Here is a 21,019-nt window from a genome sequence, read left to right as displayed (position 1 = left end):
ATGTGAGAATGGAAGCAGACGGCTCGTAGATGTCGCTATGTTGCTAAACCGGGCATTTCACTTCCTCCTTGACTTCACGCAGCCCAGTAGAGCCCTTCTGGATTTTTGCGGGCTCTTACTCGGGATACAGGGAGCAGCAGGAGTAGGTCTCCGAGCTTATAGAGTACGATAAAGGATGGACACAGGCGAGTCACTCTCCGAGTTGAATAACGGAGTCAAACAGGTGCCTTTTCCCCACGGAAAACCCCGGCAATCCTTCTACCCGCTTTCTGTTTTCTCCCTCCCCGCCCACCCCCAGCAGCCGCCGCCTGGGAGAGCCGGGAGCTCCCCAAAGCCCGGCAGCTCACCCCTTTTCAGCGCAGGGGTCACAGTTTGCGCCAGCCCCGGACTTTCAGACGCCGGGGGATCCCGGGAACCGGCCGCGCCCGCTCCTCCTGCCGCTGCACCCGCCGAGTTTCGGTTCTCGTTTCCCCGACGGGGCGGGGCGTCCCTCGGCGCTACCCCGGTGCTGTCACCGGCGCTGCCTCCCAGTAGTCGGCCGGCCGGCGAGCGGGGATGGCGGCGGGTCGGCGGCAGCGGCGGGGCCGGGGGAGCGACCCCCAGCAGCGGCCGCGGGGCACGGGAGGTACCGACCGGCGGGAGCGGCGCGGCGCGGCGGAACGGAGCGGAACGGTCGGGGAGGGCGGCGGGGGTAGACGGAGCCCTGGCGGGGCTGGGAGCCTCCCGGCAGAGGGGAGACGCTCTCCCCGAGCCGTGCGCTTGGCGGGGAGACCCTTCGGGACGCGTCGGTGCGTGGGCGAGGACGGGTCCATGGGGATGAAGCGGCTGAAGGTGCAATAATCTGCTGTGCTGCCCCGCAGGGAGGGAGAGCCACTGCATGAGGGGCTTTAACATGTCCCAGTGTGAGCAACCGGGGGAGGCTGGAAGGAGGGAGACGGCCGTGCTGGGGAATAGACATGAATTTCCCTCTCTGGTTACGTCTTGTGATTAAGCTTAAGGTGTGAGAAGGGTGGACAGTGAGTCTGGCAACAGCGGTCCACCTCCAGAGGTGTTAGGTAAATCAGGGAAGGCTTTGCTGATGACTGCCTTTCACGCTCGGGCATCCTGGCTGTCAGGCACTTGTGCTGCAGTAGGGCCACACGCCAGTAATTGCATAAATCTAGTGGTCAGGGTCAGGAAAGCACTTGGACCCTCAGCTGCAGGCAAGGAGGGACTTCTGCTGTAAATAGGCAATGTGTGAATTTTCCACCGTGGCTTCTCCAGTGTCTTGTAAAACATCTGACTTCAAGGCATCCCATCCCCACAGCTGTGACAAATCTGGGGTGGTCAGATAGCTCATTAAGTGCTTTATCTCCCTGGGACATTCTCCACAGCTGTGCAAAAGTAACAGAGTGTGCTTCTGCTGACATTTTGCCAGTTGTCTTGGCAACTGGTGGCACAACAGCCTGAGAGATGGAGAAATGCCTTTCAGTGATAGCCAGGAGAGTTGTCTGGCATGAAACCAAGCAATGGGTAGGACACTGAAACCCCAAGTGGCCGAGAAAATAAGTCAGGCACACTTGTCTCACTTCTTCCTGAGGAGCAGAAGCTCTTGGTGAAAGCAGTAGCCCACAGAGATCTTGGGGAGGGGGCCGAGATGGTTCAGATGCCTGCTGCCTTAGTGTGACGGTCGTGCCTGTCTCTATTTATTCTGCAGAGCACACGCAGTTGCAGAAAAAGGAGAAGATGCAATGTTCAAACCACGATGAAACACATATGCTCATTCTCTCCCCTGATGGGAAGCTTTCGGAACACTGGGCTACAGCTTCAGCCAGCTGCTCTAGGATAAGGTAAGAAGCTTTCACAAGGTAGAGGTATGGATGGTAACAGAGAAGGTGGCCCACTTTTCCTAAAGGTAACATCCAAGAGACTGAGGCGTGTTCCTGTTGTAGAGGGGGAACTGGAACACATTCCTTCCTAGTACTCGAAACTTTATCTTCTTTTGTTATCCAGCAAGAACTGCACTGATTTTGAGGATAATACTAAGATCTGAGCTGCTTGGGATGCATATGAGACAGGTTTCTCTCAAACTTAGTAAGGACCTTGCCATCTTCTGGTTAAGCTGTGACGGTAACCATCATCTGGAAATGGCACAGCAGTTTGTGGTGGGACTTTCTTTTAACTTGCCCAGGGATGAGCCTGATTCTCTTCCAGCTTCCCATGGTGCAAGCCACAATCAAATCAGTTAGCCTTGCTGCAGTAGGCTAGCATAAAAGCAGGATAAATCAACTTACAGGTGACCTGTATTTTTCCAAGTAATTCCCACTAAATGTGCTCAAACTTGGTGAGCAGAGGATCTTCTTCCTTTACTTTGTGTCATGGCACAGCATCTATCTATTTTGATTTGGTTTTGTTTTTCCTTATTTTTGTAGGCTAATGAAAGAACTAGGAAACCAAAATATCGTTCAAATAGCATGTGGGGACCAGCACGCCATGGCGCTCTCCAGAGGTAACCTCTTTCAAGCACAGTTCTCCTCCAAATGGGAGTCACCTTATGGCAGGCTTGCTCTCGGAAGGGGGCATTTGAACTCCTTCCAGTAGTTGGTGACACCATTAGAAAGTAATGAAAGATGGGTGGGGGACACAAAGTGTGCTGGTTATCAGCGCTGACCTTTCCTCCCAGCACCCAGGGACCTGCAGCTGACTCTCTCTCCAGTTCCTTAGCACTACCTCCCTCCCCCCACCCCCCCCAAAGGTGTGTTGTGGTGAGCAGACGTGGCTGCCTCACTCTGCAGTCACCAGACCTGATCCACTCTTAAGTTGGAGAACCTCTTTGGTTGGGAACTTCTTCCAAGTGTATGGCTTTAGAGGTGGGAACACCCTGCTTTATTCTTGCTGTGCTGAGTCACACGGGCAGCATGGGACTGCCTCAAAGGGGTCAGAAGCAAACAGGGAGATTTGGTTGCTGCTGGTGGTCTCACCTTGCAGCTAGACCCCTGAAAACAGCACTGATTTTTGCTCCCACTCCCAAAGTGCACAGACTCAAGGGAAGCAGTGAGGCTGAGCTGTTTTCTTCTGTTTTGTGCGTGAAGGAGGTGAGCTCTTCACCTGGGGCAAGAACACTCATGGTCAGCTTGGAGTGGGGAGCAAAACCACGCTCATCCCCCAACCGCAGCTGGTGGAAAGACTAAAGGGCATCTCACTTGCTCAAATTGCTGCTGGAGGAGCTCACAGCGCTGTCGTGTCACTCTCTGGAGCTGTGTACTCCTGGGGAAAGAACGATTTTGGACAGCTGGGACTTGGAGACACAGAAGGTAAGGAAGGACAGCAGCAGAAAGGCGTTTTCCTGGTCAGTGAGCTTACTGCAGACACAGGAGTGGCTCCTCAGGACTGTCAAGCACCATTGGAGGAGCAGTGGACAGTAAAGTCTTTTGAAGAAAGTATATCTGGCTAAGTTCTTTGTTTAATGCCCAGGAGAGGCATGCAGGGACAAGGGATTTTGTGGTTGTATTTCTACAGTGAACTTCCGATCATTTTATGTGGCCAACTGGATAGTGGACTCTTAAAACCATATATCTCAGAGGTCTCTTTCCACTCCCATGCTCTCTCCAGGCAGTATTCCATGAAGGAAATTAATTTTATACCTCTCTGCCTTCGTTCGTTCTCTGTAAACACAAGGTGAGAGGAGAATTAAAATCACCCATTGTCTTCAAACGTAGAAGGCTAGAACAGGGTTGCTGTAGCTAGACAGAACCCGAAGTCAGCGGGATCTGAATCAGTCCACACCCTTGAGAGCCAGATATTTTGAAGCCAGGTACCTTTTGGCAACCAGATGTGAAAGCGCTGTGTTTTGTTTCAGACCTAATGTAAATGAAAAGAAAATACTATGGAAAAGACAGAACATTACAAGAAAGAGTACGTTGCAGTGGAGGGTAGAAAACAACTCAAAATCAAGTTGTAAATACGTGAATTGCTGTAAGAGAGGGCTGAAAAGCACGAAAAGCCCCTATTTTCCAAATCCTTTGTGTGAGACTCCCCAGTACTCTTTCACTTCAGCAGTACTATTTTCTTTCCAGACAGGGACTGCCCATCATACATTGGAGCATTAGAGCACTGGAAGACTGTATTTATCTCATGTGGGGCAGATCATACCGCAGTTCTCTCCAAGGTGAGTCTGAAATGGAAAGTCAGCATCTGAGACCTCACGCTGGGAGAAAAGATACACTGCTAAAAGTCGGCATGGAGAAGTTGGGGTGGCAATGCCTGCTTCCATCCCAGACTGAAGACGATTCCCAAGGGATGCTAACTAAGCTATTGGGAAAACTGGCCAGGATTCCAGTTACCTGCCTGCAAACTTTTGCAGGGAGACAGTGAATGTGAATCCTGGGGCAAAGAGGTGCAGCTCAAATCTCAGTATTTTTGAAAATATTATCTTTTTTGTAGTATATTGGGGACTTCAGAAAATGTGAACAATAGCTAATTCACTAGGGTTTACTCATACAAGTAAAACTTTTAAATAACAGGCAATTCTCAGGAGTTAAATTGCTTTTCTCAGGAGTTAAATGATTTGGACATTAGACAATGTAAGATTAGGCTTGATGTAATGTCTGAATCAGGGATGTTTTAAATCAAGTCCCATGTAACATACTGTGTCTTGCTGGCTCTCACTCTCAGTGGTGACCATTTGAATGCTGTTAATAGTGCGGTAATCCTGTTGTTTGCTTCTTCATCTTCAAGGAGGGGTTGGTGTGCACCTTCGGAGCTGGAGGGGCTGGCCAGCTTGGTCACAACTCCACCCGGAATGAACTCACGCCTCGCGTGGTGGCTGAGCTGTGGGGAGCAAGAGTTTCGCAGGTTGCCTGTGGCAGGTGGGAAAGTACCAATAACATGCCTTCTAAGGTTGAGGTCTTAGGGGAATCACTGAAGAACAGCAGGGAGGGGAGTCACCAAGATGTTCAAATCCCTGTATCCCAGTAGGTCAGCGCTGTCAGAGTATTGCCCGCTCTTCAAATGTAACCCACCCTCCTGCCACAGCCCCAGTGCAAGCAGAACCCTCAGCCTGTGCCGAGCAGAGGGAGAGGGCTGCAAAAAAAACCCACCAGAAGCCCTTGGTTTTTTTTTCTCTTTTAAGAAATGAAGGATGTACTGGGTTCCAAAGGGCAAAAGACACTTAAAAGCCTGCATTGGGATAGTCACCGAATTCCAATCCACTTTGACAAACGGTTCCTTAGAAAGAACCGAAGAGCAGTGATAATTACCCAACTTCATTCTGCCTTTCTGGAACGGGTCCAGAAAAAGTGTCCCATCAGCTTTCCTGGGCTTTGTGTCAGGCTCAGCAGCATAGAAACTGTGCTTTTAAAAATAGAAGGGCGTGAAGCTAGCAAGGCATAACACTTTATTTTTATGCAATTTATGTGGAACCAGCGTAAATCACAAACATTAGAGGATAGTATAGGAAATTTGAGTCCATATGTTTCTTTATTGCTGAATGTTTATGCAAGGAAAGGTCCTAAGACTTTGGTTAAAGGGATTCTCTAGCTGGACCACCAGGGCTTTTAAAGACAGGCCTCAGCTATCCACTCTGAAAATGTATCTGTACATTTTATTCTGACTAGCCCAGTGGTATTAGCTTATTATGACCATTTTTCTTTTTCTGAACAGATGGCACACCCTGGTCTATGTCCCCTCCTTGGACAAAGTCTATTTGTTTGGTTCTGGTGAAGGACAGCTGGGAGATGAGCCTAATCAGTTGATACCACTTCCGATCAATTTTCCAGCAAATATTGGAAAATCCTGTCAGGGTAATGACCATTGCACAATGTACAATGACATTGTACAGTCTGTGTTTGTTTCTTCCAGGGAGTAGTTTGCTTTTGTGATTTCATGTTTACACCGAGAGGCTAACATTATGTCTCATGCTTGCTTGGTCATCCGAACAGATTCTGCAGTGGATAATTCCATTTGCTGCTTGATTTATCATCATGGGTAATGGCCACATAGAATCAAATTATAGACAGACAGCTACTACCTGAGGAATTTTTTTTTACTGTTCCACATCTGTGCACTGAACTCTCTGAAGATAATAACTGTCTCTTCAAATGTTCCTTTGAAAATCTTTTTACTCTTTCACAGAAAACAACACATCACAGAAGGCGACTGAAGTTATTGCAGGAGGAAGCCAAAGTATCGTCCTTTGCAAGAAGAACAAGGTATCTGCCTATTTGATCATGCCTTCTAATTTTACCATTGTTCACATTACTGCTAGAAACATTTGGATTTTCCATCCTACTTTTAGCACTCCGAGTTCATGTATGTCTCCTGCAGTTCTTTCCATGCTTACCCAGAAACTAACTTGCATTGCAATTATATATCTGTTCTGTGGTTAATCCATCTGGATCGTGCTGGATGACCATTAATTTGTTCATACTTAGGCTGAAATCTTCTTGTAATGATTTCCTTAAAAAAAAGAATCCTGTCTGCTAGACCTGTAATCTTGTCAGTATTTTCATGCATTTCATACAGAATTCCTGTTTGAATGGTATTGCCACTCTGAGGGTTGAAGATGTGGACGCATGGATTTCTAATTCCAGTTCGCAACGCTGGCAGAGTGTAAAAAAGTAAGTCAGAAACCTGATGGTTTGGTGTTTTTTTTTTTTTTTCCCGATACATGACTTTCTCTAAAAATAATTATTCCTTGGAGACTATTTAGCTGAGACAGAATCTTGAACCAGCACTTCTTACTTAGTTCTTGCACAGGAAAAAGATTTGTTGATAAGCAACAGCTCTTCGATAACCCTTTTGCAGGAACAGAGCAGATGTGCTGCCTGGCTTTGGAAGCCTGTCCTCCTCTTCTTCCATGGAACGGTTGTTTAGTTGATGAAGAGCTGACAGGTTAAATCAGTGAAAGATTCGGTCTGCAGACCGAGGCCTTGTGCAAAAATCATAATTCAGAGTACCCAAACTGGAACGTTTTGTGTGCGTCAGCATTTAAAAATTAGTGATCCCTTCTTACTGATTTTCAAAAGCAGTAAGTATATACCACTGTGGGAAGCCTTACCCTTATGGCTGAGAATCACGATTATGTAGTCTTTTTTCAGATCTTACATGGGAGGTTATTTTCTTTGGGAAAGACTGGCTCCAGCTGCTGATTTTGAGCATTTAAAAATCTTAGCTAATTTGTATTTAAATGTTTTCCTGACCACTTTCAGTATGGTTTGGATCATATGGAAAGTGATTGTTGAGAGGGTGAGGGAGAGAGGGTTCTTCCCAGATCTCAATAGGAAGGGCCTGACAGTAAATTGCTTGATAAAATAACTGCTTTAATAAGAGTAGAACCAGGAATACAGCTAGTGAGTAAGTCTAATGTCCCTTCAGATGCTGGGAACCCAGCTTTCGTGCAGCAGCGAATGGATACCCTGACGGATTTTCCCTCAGCATGCTACAGAGATCCCACCTGTGGAGGGGTTCATCTTCCTTCCCATGCCACAGTGCCTTTTAGTTTTCATAACAAACAAAGCCAGATAATGTCCCAACCTGTCAGGAGAAAATATCTCCATCATAACACCCACCAGCACGCAGCACAGGCTGGCATGGGACGCTTGAGCAGGTTCTCTCACAAGGCCCATGAGAGCAGAGGTGGCTGGCCGAAGATCACTAACATGTCGTCTTCTGCAACGGTCTCAATAAAGTGGTGCTAAGAAAAGTTTTCTGTGGTCAGGTGCAGACCCACTTGTACACATAGTTTTTGTCCTTGCAGAATTAAAAACCTGAAGTTGCTCCTCATGTTGAAAGGATTGACTTTGGTTTGTTTTTTACTATCAGGAATATCAGACTGATCTTTTCATCTGAGGCTTGCATCAACGGAAGCTTCCTGGAGAAAAGGTAGCGTGTGCCGACATAGACGTAATAGAATATATTGGCTGCATGTAAACTGGCCAGAAAATGTTATTTTAGGCCGGGTACATAGATAATCACAGAAGATTAGTCATAGCTGAATTTGCAAGAAGCAAGTCTGTATTTTTCAAAGTCGAAGCTAAAATTAATTTTTTTGTCCCCTAGTCCTACCAAAATTTGCTACAGAAGCTCACATCCTAGCAGATTATCTCGTAGTGCCATTTGACAGATGATGATAATCCCTTTAGGCAATATTAAGCTCCCAAAGGATCCATAATAGCTCCTCCCGGCACTGAAGTGCGAGTCGTTTTAGGGTGAAATACAGGAAGCCTACAATTAACAGTGCACAGCTACACAAGGCAGGAAGGACAGAGTGTTAAGCAAGCCATACCACAGTAAGAACATCTTCTTAGAACAGATGAAATTATACCCACTGGGGTCAGAGCTGAACTTCCCAAGTATTTTCTGATGTTAGGATGCTTCCCTATTCAGTCAGTAACAAAAACCAGCTTCTCACATCATTTGGTGTTCTTTTATTTTACCTCTGTGATAGAGACAAACATTTCAAAACTTCCAAGGAATTTTCGGGTGTAGACTTTTCAGAAGTGCAACGTTTTTATGAGAAGATCAGACAGAAGCCAAAAGTCTTCGAGGAGGTAAGGACTCGATGTAAGGATTCTTACTACTCAGATACTGAGGAGCTCTGGATTTGTGCACGAAACTTGGGAATTTTGTGCCAACCTAATTCATAGATGATTTTGGCAAAACATAATTGCATTTTTAACCCTTGTCTCTCTTTATATTTTTTTTTTCCCGCCTTTCCCCTCTGAAGGTGCAAAAGGAGATTGAGAAGTTACTGCCATCGTTGTCTTCCTCTCCCATCTCACCAGAAAATTTCAGAGTCTACTTGATCTTGCCTTTCATCCTGCAGGGAGAGGATGGCAGCTCTTTCCGTTCTCTCGGGCTGCTAGCACAAGCCATCAGGAAGCTCCAATCAAAGGACCTGCAAACTCTTGGTAGGGTTTTATGATGATAAAACTGAATGACTTAAATGTTTGGTCATTTTTGGCTGTGGAGCAAGAGTTAGTATTGCTGATCTAATTTGTTAGAGTTCAGCCTGAGAGAAATGCTTTTGGTAGACATAGAAACATGGGGACTACACAGCAAGACACAAGAAAAAAAAAATCTGAGTCTGAGGTCTACTGATTTTTGTAGTGCAAAATTAAGTATTTTTTTGGTTTAGTTATTTGATAAAAAGAGAAAATGCAGCTTCATCCAGAAATTGCAGTTATTTGCATGTTACCTGTGATGGATACTTCACTAGATGTTTCCTTTACAGAATGCCTGTGGTCAAATCTAAAAACATCCTTTTTCAAGAAGCTGGTCGTTCTATATCAGAAGGTTTCCCAGAAAAATCTGTCTCAATTTATCATGGAAGTCAGAGGCCACCAAAGACAACCCTGTGACCTGCACCCACATGAAACCGCAACTCTGCAAATTCTGCAGATTCTTTACCAGGTGAGAAAGTGTTTGGACCGTGATTAGATAGGATGTACCAGTATGAATTAGAGTATTTTAATCCTTTTTACTTCTTGAATTCTCTGGTTTTCCTTCTTACAAGGGAACACAGGGCCTCTTCATTTGACATTGCTTCAGGAATCTCTTTGGCTCCACACCAGCATAGCTTTGAAGGAATACCGCTCTTGAGTTGTGCCTGGCTGACCCTCTATAGAAACGAAGAGCTGAAGCATGTTATAGCTCCTGGCAGGGGGAGGGATGTTTTTGGTGGGGGTGAGGAGTGCATGCATTGATGTGTGCAGAGCTACGGATGTGGTGTCCGTTACGTAGCACTCCCGTTCCCCTTTCTGCTTGTGAGATCCCTCAACTGCTCATGGCATTTAAAAGATGACCTACCTGCTTGGCATATGGTGGCTGCCACAGTAACACTGCGTGGTACTTTAAGAGCCTGTTACCTAAGAAATTTTCTGGGGCAACAGTTAGAGCATCTTTAGCTGCATATGAACAAGGGGAAGAAAGGGGGCAGTAACTATATTCTTCTTGATAACCATCTTTTCTCCTGCTACGATGTTCAAAGTTCAGGAAAGTCAAGAGCTCAAGCATGCACTTAGTATGAATTGGAGAGAGTTGTTAAATTTTGTTCAGAATCGAATATCCTTTTAGCTGAGAATGGAGATTTGAGCCCCAAAGTTTAGACTCTTGGATCCGTATTTATCCAGATAAATAAACTCAAAAGTGCAGCAGGGCTACTCCTCCATAAGTGATTACATCATTTGGAGCTTTACATGTTCACTGTCTCCCCAAAAATCATATCTTTGCCAGGCAACAAGTATGAACATGAACAGGGAACTTCAGGTTCTCCTGCAACATGAAAGACACTCGAAGCGAAACATACCTTTCCTGACGGAGTCCTGTTAAGGGGCCTTCACTGTAAATGAAAATTGCTTTCCTGCTAGTTTATACGTGGCTTTCTGAGACTTCTCACTGTTGTGCTGTGCTACTTGTAGTGTTTCTATCCTTCCACTTCTGTGCAGGGTCTCCAAGCTCTTTCTGCAGAGCGCCCTGTTACTCCTTAGTGCTGTCCTGCCACGCAGATGTGTAGCTCACCAAGGCTGCTGGCACCCCTTGTCTTACTGCATCTGTCAATGCAGGTGAACTCCAGGACGGGTTTCAGAGTACAAGAAAACAACTTCTACGTGACTCAAGTGAAAGAGATTATTGGATGGTGTGCATTCTTTAATGTAAAAGATGTAAGTATAAAATCTTACCAACAGTGCAGAACAACTTTTTTTTTTTTCTGTTTTATTTAAATGAGTCTCTATATATATGGAAGTCAACTCTAGACTATAGCCCAGTACATCTCAAAGACAATGCATTTTCCTTAGTCCTTCAGCTCTTCTAAATTATGCAAGCCATTTACCATCCTGGTATTTTAGCAGCTACAATAGTGCCTTTCCTGAGATGACCCCCTGGTTCTGAGAGTTGTGGCTGTCCTTCCAGCATCTTAAGCAACTCTATTTGCTTTGAACTGGTGACCAGTGTGAAATAGCACTGGGAGGGATGGTTGCTATACTTCATGTTGCTCTGTATTTTACTGTGTTTAATGAAGAGAAATATGGTGAGATCCCTTTAAACTTTTGTGTAACAAACCTACTGAGCATTTCAGTTTACTTACATCTAAAAAAAAATCTGTCGTAATAAAAAAAAAATCTGTGAAATGGTTCATTTTTTGATGACATGAGGCATGAAAATTAGCTACCAAATGCAATCGGTGTCACAGGAAGCAGCATGAAATGGAAATGTGGATAGTAGGGGCTTCCTTTGGCAAAAAATGCAGTTTTCTGGCAACTTGGCTGGAATTTGCAGGGCAATTGCCTAGTTCTTTCATAAGCTTTCACTTGCTAATGTACCAATTTTGTACCAATTAATCAGAGCGGAGGAGGAGGCTTGAGAAACAGTATAGAATCAAGAGACGAATAGGACATTACCTGAAGTTGCTGCCTTATCGTACTGGAGGTTTAGCACTTTGAATTAGATTATTTTGTGTACCGGTATCTACTTTTGATATTACAGATAATAAACCCAACAATTTTTAACAACAATGTACCATAACCTGGGTAACCAGGGCATTTTTACTATGTGTTTCGGTTTAGCTGCATTATGGAAGATGCTATTAAAATCAAGCGTCTGCCTGTGCAGACAGTTCAGGTACCTCTCTGTCAGGGCTTCCCACTCACAGAAGTGTTTAGAAGCTGCTTTTAGAAAGTGTGCCTCTGCTGGTGTAGCGTTCATGTAAGCAACAAGGATGTGTTTCGGAGATAAGGGAGTTTGCCAGGGTACAGACTGGCAGTTCAGGCTGCACATGTATGCCCGAACTCTGATTTTGCAAGAGTAAATCAACACGTCTTTTTCTTTCTTGCCATTTCAGATGGCCATATGGAAGCTGATCAAATATCCATGCATCTTTGACATGCACGACAAGGTCAACGTTCACAATATAGAATGCAAAATTCTTTCGAGGTTCTTAAGTAATGTAAGTGTGGCCAATTATTTTTACAATTTAGGAGAGATAAACACACCGCTGCTAACACACTGTTATTTCACTCTTCAGGTACCCTTCATGCTGATGGGCTGCATGCAGTGGGTTTTTCAGATCAGAAGACAGAGCCTTCTGCAAGACCTATGGACCCATTTAAATAATGCAGCAACACTGGAATTCAGGAACACGTTAAAGGTAAGATACCAAATTGTATTCTTTGTTAGCTCTGGATATATTGCTGCAGTGTTCTTTGGTTTTCAGTGTTACTGAAGTATTGGTAGACGGGTTCTGGTATTCAGTGAGCATAAAACAAAACAACTACTTATCAAACTGTTATAAAACGTTCTACAGGGGATGTAGAGTAAATCTGGAGGGCAGTATCTTACATTCTTATTCCAGGTAGCAATCAAGCTTTGTTGGCGTAAGTTAAATGCAAGTGGCAATGGTACTGACTGTGAGGTTGCTTTGGGTAATGTAATAGGATTACTCAGGAAACTGGTAATTGGCCAAGTCCATTACTATTACTGCTAGACTGACTTTAAAGACTCTAGCCTAGTTTGCTGTACGTGAAACACCTGGTGGCTGGGGAGCCAGCATTAGAGGCCAGCAAGCGACATAGCCACAAAAGCCATTTCTGTCATGGAGATGCTGCCTGAAGGGAAAGGAAGGATAGTGCCAGCAAGAGAGATGAAAAGCTGATTATAATGCTGCTGTCTCCGTGTGGCTGTTAGTCTGTGGTTTCCACACAAACCCAAAGGTTCTGCCAGCCGTGTTTTCTTCAGGTATCACAACGCTAGCCCTGCCCTGCAAAAGCCATTAGATGGCTGACGTGGGAACAGGGCACCTGGCCAGAGTAGAGCTCAGCTCAGGGACCATATGCCACACCAGTCAGTGACACAAGGGCCATCAGAGTCTGGCACCACGCCTGTGCAGCAGGAACTATTAACCTCAGTGCCCTATTACCTAGTTCTGGTTCTTTCCAAGTGAGCCTTCTTGCCACCAGAGCCATCAAAGCTTTTCTTTCCTGTACACTTAGGAGGATATTCACAATGGCTCCTAGAGCTACCTTTCTTTCCCCCTTCCTCACTACATCAGCTGAAAGAAATGTTTATTTATGCAGGCAATACAGCTCGTGCTCTGTACTGTCTTCCAGGTCTAGACTCTCTCTCCACTGACTGTACAAGCAGCCCTGACAAGCAGATAGATTCAGCCTGCAAATACACCTCTTGCGGGCACTGCCTGTCATACCGGGCATCACAGCATTATTTGCCCAGCAGCAGCCTGATCAATTCGACTGCATTATTAGTATCCCACAAAGAGACACTGAGGTCTGCAATATTTACAGCTTGGTGCTGCATTTCTGAATTTTTCAGCAGGTAAAGGACATTTGTGTGTTTGTGTTGCAGATATAAACCACACAGTAGCAAAACATAAAAAAGAAAGCTTTGTAATAGATTATCATAGCATTAGACTGTCCCGTTCATAGCTCTGTCCTGTTAAGACATTTTGTCAGACAGTACCAAGAACTTTACATGTGACACCCTCATGGTGGTCTGTCACTCCATCCTCTAGTGTTATTGTAAATGCAAACAGGGAAGGTTGAAGTATTTAGCAGAAGTATCTTCTCTTTCCTCTCTACTGAGGAGGAGATAGTGCTAAGGGGAAAGGTACTCTACATACTTAGATAGCATTTGTAGCTGCCAACTTGGCTACCAAATCCTGGGCTCAGTTGGAGTTATTCAGGAGATGCCTCTTGAATGAAGATGACCCAGCCTGGCTATCAAACTTGGGCACTCAGACACATTTAACAAATAGTAGAGGGACATACGTCTCCTAAGCAGGAATATGTTGGAGGCCACTCTAACAAAATCCCCAAATGCCCACATGCATCTTTTCTGCAGTGCTGTCATTTTCCCATCTTTTTCTTAAACAAAACAAAAAAAAAAAGGCGGCAAGCTAGTAGCTACTGGACATACAGATGTGGGTATCATCCAAGAAAATGTCTTCATTTAACTCAAGTTTGGTTATTAAACATCAGTCTGATTTATTTTATGTTCTTCTGACAGTGAAACATCAGTTCAGAACAAATAAACAAACCAAAAGCTCATAATTCAAAGAGAGTTTCATATTGGTGCATGTTATCATTGCTCATTATTTAAGATGTTATTCCATTTAAGATGTTAGTCTGGGTACAGTTCTTCCTCGTAAAAGTGATCACCACCTAGATTTTCATTAGTGCTACTACAAACACGCACCACTCTTGAAGGGATACACTAGAAGAAATTAGTGCTTCTTGTTGTTCCTCCTCTTTATCTGCCTTAGCAGTAATTAAGTAATAGGCTGCTGCAGAGGACTTTGTACAGTTGCAGATATCACTGGAAAAATGACGACAGTCAGTAGTGCCAGAAGGGAACTCCTCAAATCAACTGCAATACCTGATGAGGGTAAATAAACTGCATTGCTTTAGGGAAGCCCAGAGGTTAGCAAATGCATTGCACTAGTTATGCCTAAAAAGCTTAATCCCCATCCAGGTCCACAGGTGGAAGAATACATAAACTGGTATTGTAACAGGAAGGAGTAGACTGTAGAAACATAAACTGTTTGTGCTGGTGCATCCCTGTGGGAAGGTTTCATCTATGCTGGCTGAATAAAACAAGCCTGCTAGCGACAGGAGGGGAACAAGTACCGTCAGTGTGGGCAGGGAAGGGAGCATGCCTCCTCCGGCCATCGGCCCCAGTTTACCACTGTGGCTGGTGGGTCTTCAAGGCTACTTTGAGCCTTCAGCTGGGGACTTCTTCTGAGTCGTCCTGGCAGCCTCTGGGATCATGTTCGGGATGCCGTCGATGATGGGGTAGGCAATGCCCAGCTCCTCGTTAATGAGCTCGTTTGTAGCCTCTTCGTACCTGGCCAGGCAAGTCAGGGATTAAAAAAAACAAAACAAAAGGAGGAATGAATAACTGGGGTTTGCCCTTTGGCAGCCCCTCGGGGGCAGCAGCAGGCCAAAGGCGGGCAGCGAGAGCTGCTCTCCTGCCCTGGAAGCCCCGGCCCCGGCCTCTCACCTCAGCGGTCGCTTGGACAGCGGGCACACCAGAAAACGCAGCAACGACGGCTCCAGCCGCGCCGAGCCCGAGCCCGAGCCCGGGCCCTGACCCAGCTCCGGGCCCTGGCCCTGCCCGCCACTTGCCGCCCGCCGCAGCACTGCCGTCGCGCCGCGAAACATGGCCGGTCCCTCCCGGCCGCGCAGCCCGGGGCGGGTTGGCGGGCGCACCGGAAGCGGCGCTGTGCGTCGCTTCCGGTGCGCCCGCCAACCCGCCCCGGGCTGCGCGGTGGTCCACACACAGTGGTTCCGCTTCTCTCCTTCCCCCCGAATCCCCTCCGGTGCTGGTTTCCCCGTCGCTATGGGTGTCTCGGGTCTCGCAGGTGGTGTTCGTGGGAGAGGCAGGAGTGGATGAAGGCGGGCCAGCGCAGGATCTCTTCAGCGTCGCCACCAGGAGCCTCTGCCAGCCCAGCAGCGGGGCCTTCCGCCTCTTCCCCTCCGGCCTAGTGTGGTTCCCTAGCCAGGTAAGGGGCCAGGCTGGGGAGGCAGAGGGGACTGCTCCAGGCAAAGGCAGACATGGATTATAGTAAATATGTTTGTTTCTAACCAGGTATCGAGCTGCGATGACACCTTCTTCCAGATCGGGACACTGTGCGGAATGGCCCTGTATAATGGGTGCCTGGCGCCCTTCCCCTTCCCCTTGGCTCTCTACAAGAAGCTGCTGGGCCTGGCGCCCACCCTGGAGGACTTAAAGGAGCTGTTGCCAGATGTAGGCCGGTATGAGCCAGGCCGAGCTGGGAAGCTACAGCTAAGGCGGGTCTCCTCACTTGCACAGAGATCCCCAAGGCCATACTTGGGGTACCCATGGCAGCTATGTTTGCCATTGCGGAGCTGTAAAAAGCCACAGACTTCCAAGGTGGTCCTTGTCCAGGGCACGGATGTTGCTCTTGAACAGAGGCTGGCATCACCAAAATACAAAGCTGAGCCCCGTGGCTTAGAAGAACTCAGATTTCTGCTCTACATGAGCTTAAGTCCACACTGTGAATATATAGTTCAAAACTACTTTGAGCTGTAGTTCGGACTTGGAAGAACTGAGCACCCTGTTACTAATGTTGGGGTATTTTCTGATTTACCAATTACCAGTTTCCACAATGATGTTATGCACAAGCACAGTATTACCACATGCTGTGGTTATGCCAAGTCTGAGAACCTGTATGCGGGGTTTCCACATGCCGGGAAAGGAGATTTCAGGCAGACAGAGCAGCAAGAGGTGCTGCTGCTACCAATGTAAAACTTCAAGTCCCCTGAAGCCCAGCTTTCTACACAAGTGCTATAAATAGCTGAGAAGATGAGAGCCCCTTCCCATGAGCCAGTGATTGTTGAAGTGGGCTGAAACATCAGGTTGCCTGCAATACTTTGAGAGGTGATGCACCCCAAAACAGTTCTACCAGATCATCCCACTGGTCCACACTTAATTCCTCGCTAGATGATATTTGGAAGAACAAGGCTATGGTCCAAGCCTGCTTGCCATGGAACTTTGTGTAAAGTTATTCCTACAGGGCGTGGGGATGGACTTGCCTGGAATCCTTCGTGGTGAAGGCATTTGCCCTCAGCTTATGGCAGCACACATAAGTGTACAGATCAGTTTAGGGCCATATATGAAGATTCTGTGTGAGTATAGGTGTTCTGTATGTATATGAATTTAAATACTGTTTGTCCAAGTATGGTTTTCAGCAGAATTTGAAAGTGCATTGAATGGTAATGTTTCTTCTCTCTTATTTGTTCTTTGTTTTTCGAAAGGAGACTTCAGGGAATTTTGGATGAAGAATCTGGTCATAACGTTGAGACCCTGGACATGGACTTCATGGTAAGACATTATTACGCCATTCAGACGTGCCATGCAGACTCAGGCAAGACAATGTCCCACTGTAAATGGCACAACTTGTCTGTAAACTCAAACTAGTAAGAGTGTTATGTCAGGCCGTACAGAAGGAAAGAATGATAGATGTAGCACATACTTATCTGTCATATGTAAATATAGTATCTAATGTTTTCATTTATTTGTGTAGATAATAGAAGAAGGAGGTTCCATTGTTGAACTTAAAAAAAATGGTGCCAACATTCCTGTCACTAGGGATAACAGGTCGGTTTTATTTTTATTTTTCTTATTGTGTTGTTTTGTTATGACCGTATGAAATACCATACCTATACCCATCCCTATATAGTCATAGAAAATATTGAACATCAGCATCATGCCGCTGGTCTTGGTCCAGTGCATTGTATGCTTTTAGTTCTTGTTGTATGTGCTGCATATGTGCTAGACATCAGCAGTTTGTGCAAGCAGTGGACAGGGAGGGGATCTTTGGACATCCTGGCATCTGCATATACAGAGATGCCTGGGCTTATCAGGGAAATTCCTAAAAAATGTATAAAATACCTCTGAACAATATTTTCAGGGAAATGCAGACAACATGTCTGGGAAATCCAGGTATAGGTACACCTCTATGAGGTTATTTTATGAGCAGAATGTTTCCTGCTTTGTTACATGTATAAGATGTACCTTGTATGAAATGTGCCTTATATGTAACAGAGGAGGAGCGGTCTGTCAATAAGGTATTGTGTCAATTTACCCTCAGCACAGGGGACAGAGAGAAATTCTGTGGCCTGAGTTACGCAGATGATCTGAGGACCCACAGGGATGCATGAAAGGGCTGTTTAGGAAGCTTAAAGTATAGCATTTAGATTGAATTGATTGTACAAGTACAACGTCACTAAATGAATCCCCATCACAAATAGAAGAGTGAAACTGTACTGATTAGCAGCTGTGCAAATACTTATTTTGATTTCAGGGTAATTCTTGGGCATTCAGTGGGAGATTTGCCAAATTTACACCATTTAGGTCTGCTAGGTTCCATCTTAATAGTGAAGTGTCTGATAGGATTTGATTTGAGAGTTCACATGAAGTACAAGAAGGATGATCAAAATGAATCCATGTTGGCCAGCATTCCCTTTTATTTGTGATGATCCTTCCAGCTTATTCAGTGAATAAATAATTGCCAGTGATGACTGCTCTCAGTAAATACAGGAGAGCAGGTCATACAGAGTAAAGGAATAAAGTTCTCTATAATTCTTCTTTTAAAAAAGCACCTATTGCATTGCTTGTTTCATTCAAAATATCTTTGCAGGAAGGAATTTGTTGACTTGTATGTGAATTATATGTTCAATGAATCGATACAGAAGCCATTTGAGGACTTTAAGAAAGGGTTTTCAAGAGGCTGCCCAGCTGTAAAGTGGAAGATGTTTCTCCCTGCAGAACTCCAGATTGTTCTCCAGGGACACAGAAAATGTGACTGGAATCTGCTGCAAGAGGTATTGGATACAAGCACAGTGTACTTCTGCTATGTCTGCTGAGCATAAACTCTCTCTGACCTGTTCTTTTGTTGAGTGCATAGGTCATGAACAGAAAAACAGAAGCTCAAGGGATTTTCTCTTTTCTTGATTTGTGGTGTTGTTTAAATCTGTTTCTAATCTACATCAGGTACAAGAATAAAGGGGACTAAAAATCAAGGATTGTCATATGAATCTTTGAAAGATAAATGAACAAGCAGATTCCAGACGTTAAGAGGATGTTAATATCTATGAACAGTATTATAAAATTTACCGGATAAACTGTTGTTTTAAATAAAAATGGAAATAGTGAAGATTAACTGGCCAGTTTTATTTTTACCTCTTTGACAGAATGTGAAATACAGCGAGTACGAAAAGTTAGATCGAACCATCAGGAATTTTTGGACTGTGTTTTACAAACTCACAGAAGAAAAAAAGAAAATGTTTTTTGGTAATGTATCGGGCATTTTAAACTTTTCATAGCCCTTTTCTCTTCCCCACAACACTCATTTTAGATGCTTGCACATGAAAAATATTATAGTTCCAAACTACTTTTTGACACGTTTCCCCTCAACCCACTCCCGCCCCAAAGAAGTGACACAAAGAACTGCACATGCACAGTTCTGACCCTTCTCACATTCCTTGAGGCTTGCCTGAGTGCATCTGACCACCCTGAACCTTGCAATTCCTTTATCCTTTATTTTGTGGTTATCAGTTGTTGGTCAGAGAGCTCAACTTGTGTGAGCAGACCATGCTGCTGTAAGCAGTTTAGCTTTCTCAAAGGATGGCAGAAGCTAGCTCATCCTTTTTAAATGTAGAAGGTCAAACCGGGCCTGGCCTTTCTCATCCACACAGTCTATATAAATAAAAGTACAAGAGCGCTTATAATTATGAATCAGCAAGAGACTGTTATAGTCAGGTGCAAATTCAACAAAGCTTATTCCATTAGCTTATGGAAATAGCTCTGTTTTTACACTATTTTTCCCTCATGATTTTCATCTTCTGATAACATTCCCTTGTTTATTTTTTTTTTTTAATTTGCTAACTTGTTTTTGTTCTTCTTTTTCCCCTTCCAGTTTTTTTGACAGGATCTGATCGAATCCCTGGCTATGGACTGGAACATTTTACATTTACTATTGCCGAACATAAAGTAGAAAATCCAGATGAGTTCTATCCTTTTGCCAGTACCTGCTACCGCACTTTGTTCCTCCCTAGATACAGCAGTAAAGGAATACTCAGAACAAAACTGCTCTATGCCATAGAGCATAAGGGAACTTTTTCCTTGCCCTAACTCATGGTCAGGAGCACTTTAAAGCAAAAATAAGAAAACAAGTCTTTGTTTCATTTGTCTTATTTTTCTCTTAATAACTCCAATTTACTGGTTTCTACCCTGCCTTATCTACTGCACTTCATAAGCACTTGAGTGTGTGTATTCACTGAGATTTTTATATTGATTCTAAAAATGAGCTTTGGCCAGATACTTGATCGTTGGATTATAAAGTTGGGAAAGAAGAATCCTCTTTAACGTGCTTCCAAGAAGCAAGCTGATAAGCAACTTTGTTTACATATACGTCCATCCTGTCTGCCCTGTGCTGGTCTTGTTTAGTTGGCGAGCTTTCAGCAGCAGGGATTCTGTGATTTGCATGTTACCAAACATACAGCCAGTATATGCTAAGCAGTCATTGTCGCAAGAGGAAGCGAGGGTAAAGTTTTCCTCTGTATTATTTAAGCATTCTCTTGGGGAGCCACTAGCGCTAAGGAGACATGTTCCTGGAAACTGTGGATTGAAACAGCAGTCTGCTTACCTGAATGTGGCCTTTGATGTATCTGAGAGATTTTCTTAGGATGAGGGTTTGATCATTCCTAGACTTTGTCAAAAACTGTATTTGTAAAGCATTATGGACTTTTTATTATTTAATGTGATAACACTATGATATTTGTCATGTTTCTTTATGTCTTCTAAGATGTTTGGCAATTAAACAAAATATTAGGCTTGCAGAGCAGCTCTGTCTACAGAGCCCTGTGGACAAGAGGCTTGCAGGGCTGCTGGAAGCTCATTGTGGAAACAGTGTGTAGCACTGGCAGCATATTGATAATGTAAAGGCAGGGTGTGTATTTTTCTGTATATTTTGCTTTGTGTAAAAATAGAAAAAGACAACAATCATGATTTTTCAGCAGTCCTCCCTTCTTTCCATTGGTGTGTTAAATGTGTCAGTGGACATGTATATGTAAAGAAGACTAATGTGTTGAATTAAATGACGGTTGATTAAATTTGCACACCTGTAGTTGTGTTCTTCCTTTGTTACGCAGCTGCCTATGCTTGACAGTGTATCTGTGTTTTCTGTCCTTGTCAACATGGGGAAGCCGTTCACAAGAGAGTCAAAGGTAAGTGTATTTCAAATAGGTGCGTTGCATAGGCTGACAAGTCAAGGTCTTTCCCATTTGGTGCTTCAGATGAATGTAAAAATTGAGGGCGAGAAGAAGACAGCAATTTTTACCTCCTGTTCCATCTTGACTTTGTGTTGGGTACTACATACACACCCTCTTGGACTGGGGAGGCCATCTCTTTGAAATGTTGGTAAACTACATAAACCTTTTTTAGAAGTGACTGTTGGGCTAGTGCTTTTTTTCTTTAGGAAAGTAGATGTTTCCTAGGAAAAACATAG

General features: G+C 44.7%; 3 protein-coding genes across 3 annotated transcripts; 1 reads left to right on the top strand and 2 right to left on the bottom strand.

The window, feature by feature from the left end:
• Positions 1-555: 555 nt before the first annotated feature.
• On the top strand, positions 556-20,630 carry LOC309671763 (putative E3 ubiquitin-protein ligase HERC4; the record flags this gene model as incomplete). The annotated part of the gene is made up of 23 exons (XM_082483059.1): positions 556-625; positions 1,697-1,829; positions 2,412-2,488; positions 3,072-3,293; positions 4,056-4,147; positions 4,717-4,847; positions 5,641-5,780; positions 6,112-6,188; positions 6,502-6,596; positions 7,801-7,860; positions 8,426-8,528; positions 8,705-8,888; positions 9,212-9,390; positions 10,542-10,640; positions 11,819-11,923; positions 12,002-12,124; positions 15,350-15,490; positions 15,577-15,743; positions 16,767-16,833; positions 17,036-17,109; positions 18,152-18,335; positions 18,705-18,804; positions 19,430-20,630. 23 exons carry the CDS (start codon positions 556-558, stop codon positions 19,642-19,644), a joined length of 2,838 nt encoding a protein of 945 aa, XP_082339185.1. The 3' UTR covers positions 19,645-20,630.
• On the bottom strand, positions 13,949-14,657 carry PIGY (phosphatidylinositol glycan anchor biosynthesis class Y; the record flags this gene model as incomplete). The annotated part of the gene is made up of 1 exon (XM_082482664.1): positions 13,949-14,657. The coding sequence occupies one exon, from the start codon at positions 14,655-14,657 to the stop codon at positions 14,427-14,429; it is 231 nt and encodes a 76-aa protein (XP_082338790.1). The 3' UTR covers positions 13,949-14,426.
• On the bottom strand, positions 14,697-15,186 carry PYURF (PIGY upstream open reading frame; the record flags this gene model as incomplete). The annotated part of the gene is made up of 2 exons (XM_082482662.1): positions 14,989-15,186; positions 14,697-14,832 (listed from the first exon to the last, which is right to left on the bottom strand). The coding sequence occupies exons 1-2, from the start codon at positions 15,147-15,149 to the stop codon at positions 14,697-14,699; spliced, it is 297 nt and encodes a 98-aa protein (XP_082338788.1). The 5' UTR covers positions 15,150-15,186.
• Positions 20,631-21,019: the final 389 nt, after the last annotated feature.

The sequence above is a fragment of the Vanellus vanellus genome (assembly GCF_965231255.1).
Source record: "Vanellus vanellus genome assembly, chromosome: 4".
Classification (NCBI taxonomy): Eukaryota; Metazoa; Chordata; class Aves; order Charadriiformes; family Charadriidae; genus Vanellus; species Vanellus vanellus.
The sequence above is the reverse complement of the archived record's forward strand: the minus strand, read 5'-3'. Positions and strand labels throughout refer to the sequence as shown.